This window comes from Papilio polytes, unplaced genomic scaffold, assembly GCF_000836215.1.
Source record: "Papilio polytes unplaced genomic scaffold, Ppol_1.0 DF822178.1, whole genome shotgun sequence".
NCBI lineage: Eukaryota > Metazoa > Arthropoda > Insecta > Lepidoptera > Papilionidae > Papilio > Papilio polytes.
Window position 1 is genome coordinate 6,226,908 of NW_013527026.1, and position 3,150 is coordinate 6,230,057.

At 36.9% G+C, this 3,150-nt stretch overlaps 1 protein-coding gene across 3 annotated transcripts in view; it reads left to right on the forward strand.

The window, feature by feature from the left end:
• Positions 1 to 3,150, forward strand: part of LOC106106792 (cytochrome P450 6k1-like) — an 11,614-nt gene that overhangs the window by 928 nt on the left and 7,536 nt on the right. The window contains exons 1-4 of one of the 3 annotated variants that reach the window (XM_013287451.1): positions 1,838 to 1,984; positions 2,078 to 2,236; positions 2,421 to 2,621; positions 2,884 to 3,036. In XM_013287451.1, coding sequence (XP_013142905.1) covers positions 2,078 to 2,236; positions 2,421 to 2,621; positions 2,884 to 3,036 — 513 coding nt within the window. In that variant the 5' untranslated portion in view covers positions 1,838 to 1,984. Of the gene's footprint in view, positions 1 to 1,837; positions 1,998 to 2,077; positions 2,237 to 2,420; positions 2,622 to 2,883; positions 3,037 to 3,150 lie in introns of those variants that run through there. The other 2 variants (XM_013287452.1, XM_013287450.1) reach the window with 2 other exon arrangements.

The following is a 3,150-nucleotide window of genomic DNA, read 5'->3' on the forward strand; positions in this document are numbered from 1 at the left end:
CAAGTTCAGCAAGACGTTAAGTACACTTACGTCGGTGGGAATAATTTACAGCGCGCCTGTGAGTGCGCCTGTGAGCCTCACTCGCCGCCTCACTCTAATGTTTGCCCTAATTGTTTTACTAGCGTCTCAGAAGCTAAAGACAATAGTGTTGTACAAACTACTTAACAATTCTTGCATAATAGGTACAGAGCCGCTTACTACGAAGCAATCCAAAACACTACAATCACTGCGAATTTTGAAACGCCATTTAAATATGTAACATCATCTTAAATATCGCCACGTCGTTTGTCGGATCGAAAGCGGCGATTAGCAAGTTTCGTTTCAGTATTTCACCGACAAGGTCCTCTCAAAGCGGTGCAATCTTATAGGAACAATGGAATTAACATAAAACCAATGTAAATTACATTCATACGCCAAAAAAACATTACTCCGGTTCGGGTAAAAATTGTTAACACACATTGTAATTACGTTACATCGGTAACAAATAAACATGAAGGTAACGAGTTCAAAGGTACGAGTACCGTAATGCCGCATCCGAAATTGCTTTGAAAGCAATTCGGAACTTTTTAATTATCTTTGTTGTCGGCTATCGAATGGAATTGAATCCCCGACAAGAGCGCGCCATTTGTATGTCGACTGACGCTATACAAAAGGAGTCAACAAGCCGACGATTGTGCAATTACTACGCATTATTTCACTAAAAATCTGTTTTTCTGTCAATGAATTGTTCCATTGCGATAAGTTTTGTGGATATTGTATTTTTTTTAACCTCATATTTTGGGCGGCGTGATATCTAATGTTACTTCTTACTAATTACTAATATTATAAATGCGAAAGTTTAGATGGATGGATGTTTTTTAGAGTTTGTTGTCTAAACTGCTAAACGGATCTCGATGAAATTTGGTACATATGTAGAGAATATTCTGTAAGAACACATGGGGTACTTACTTTAGGTTTTTTGTTTTTTATATACCACGCGGGCGGAGTCGAAGGCAAAAGCTAGTTGTAAATAAATGAAGTATATAGTAGAGCTTCAAGTTTGCACTGATGATGTCTGCGGTCTAACAGATTAGATCCTATCAAAGCTTCATTTGAATGTTGTGACAAGTTGATTGCTTTATCTAATTACATAGTTACAGTTACATACATCCGTATAATACAATTGACATTTGATCTCAGAAATAACCATAAACTATATTATACCTAAAAGTTTACAATATCTACCAACTTAGGATGATTTTTTTGTTATTAAACAGACTTTTATATGCACATAAAACTTTTATATGCATATTAAACAGACTTTTATATTAAATATGCACATAACAAGTTTTCTACTACAATTTTAATTTAATACTGAGGTTTTTTATTTCTTTTGTAATATAAATCCACCTGAATCCACCGAAATGGAAAGCGTCCGCTGCCCATTAACATCCGCTATTGCAGATGCGTTGCATACCCTTAATTCACGGAGGAAGAGACGCACATAAAGAGGACAATTCCCTTTCCTATGTGTCTCCTCCATCGTTAAATCCACTTTTCCTTCCCATCCTTTCCTCTAAGAAAAGAGTGGAAAGGGAAATGGACTAAAATAGGGCCTCCGGCACCACACTCTTCAGACGGAATTTCTTCCACTTCACGCCTGTCTTCTATGCAATCGTGGTATTACACAGGGCGAGCCGGCCCATTCGTGCGAAGATGTTAAAGCGGGCTCTACCACTGTTAAAATAAAAACTAGATAAGATTAATTAAAGTAATATAAATAAATAAACTTTCACGATGCACTGTGCATTTGTGATAAGAAAGGTCGTAAACTAATCATGTTTGTCAATAGCAGACAAAAACAAAATGATATCTCGGTGCAGTGCGCGGTTTGCACTATTATACAGAGTACGATACAAGTTGTTATTGTTAATAACAAACCAATAATAATTAAAACTCAATTTAAGTCCTAACAAAATCAAACATCTTTGAAAAAAAAAACAACGTGGGTGTTCAGTGTAAAATCCTATTTTTAAAAGGATTCTATTTTTTTAAGGAATGGAATGTTTGCATTTAACTCGAATTAACTGATCTGCAGATGTTTCTGATACTTCTGAGTATATTTTTGGTGTCGCTGGCGTTGCTGGCGTGCCAGCACGGGAAGCGCCGGCGGGACTATTGGCGGCGGCGCGGAGTCCCGCATCTCCCGCCACATCCAATCCTTGGCAGCCTCACCTTCTTGCAGCGAGAGAATCCAGTTAGTATAATGTCGAACCTTTCTTAAATCACTTATATCTGTTACTTCGGTAACAGAATTTAATATTGATAAAACGTTGTACTACTAAAATTATTTGACCGTCTACTGATATATCAGTTATCTAAAGATCGGTTTTGTACCGAATGAATTAAAAAGGTTAGTGGTTTTTCGTTTGTTTTTCCAGTCAGTATGGATGCGGCGGATGTACGACAAATTCCGCAGTCCGTACGTGGGTATCTGGTTGTTCTGGCGACCGGCTCTCATCATCAACTGCCCGGATATCGCTCGTAATGTGCTGGTTAAAGACGCCAGTGTCTTCAAAGACAGGTTCCTCAGCTCGGGGAAGAGCGATCCAATTGGAGCTCTTAATTTGTTCACAGTCAAAGTAAGACAACACGAATTATGTAACATTTGTATTAATAGGTACACATATGCATTACTCGTATTATGGTTCTTGTACACAAGACCCTTGAACTTTGTCAGTATAGATTAGAATTTGCGGTAGAAATTAATCATAATCATAAGCTATTCATTTATCGATTTATATTTTTTTCATTTCTTTTTTCTTTAATAAAAATTATATCTTCATTATTATGTACAATCTATAAACTTGTAGTTTATCTCTCCTTTACTGTTTATGTTGTCAGGATCCCCTGTGGTCTTCGCTACGTCGCCGGCTAACAGTAGTGTTCACGTCACACAGACTGCGCGCGTTGCACGCACTCACCGCGGACTCGTGCAACCACCTCGTGCACAGAATATACAATGAAATACAACAAAACAAATATACAGATCTGAGAGTAAGAATGAAAATGAAAAATGAAAAATGAAAAAAATATTTATTAACCAAAAAGATTGTACAAAACAAATAACTTTGAAAATACCTTAAAATTATACATAATAGGAAGTTAAAA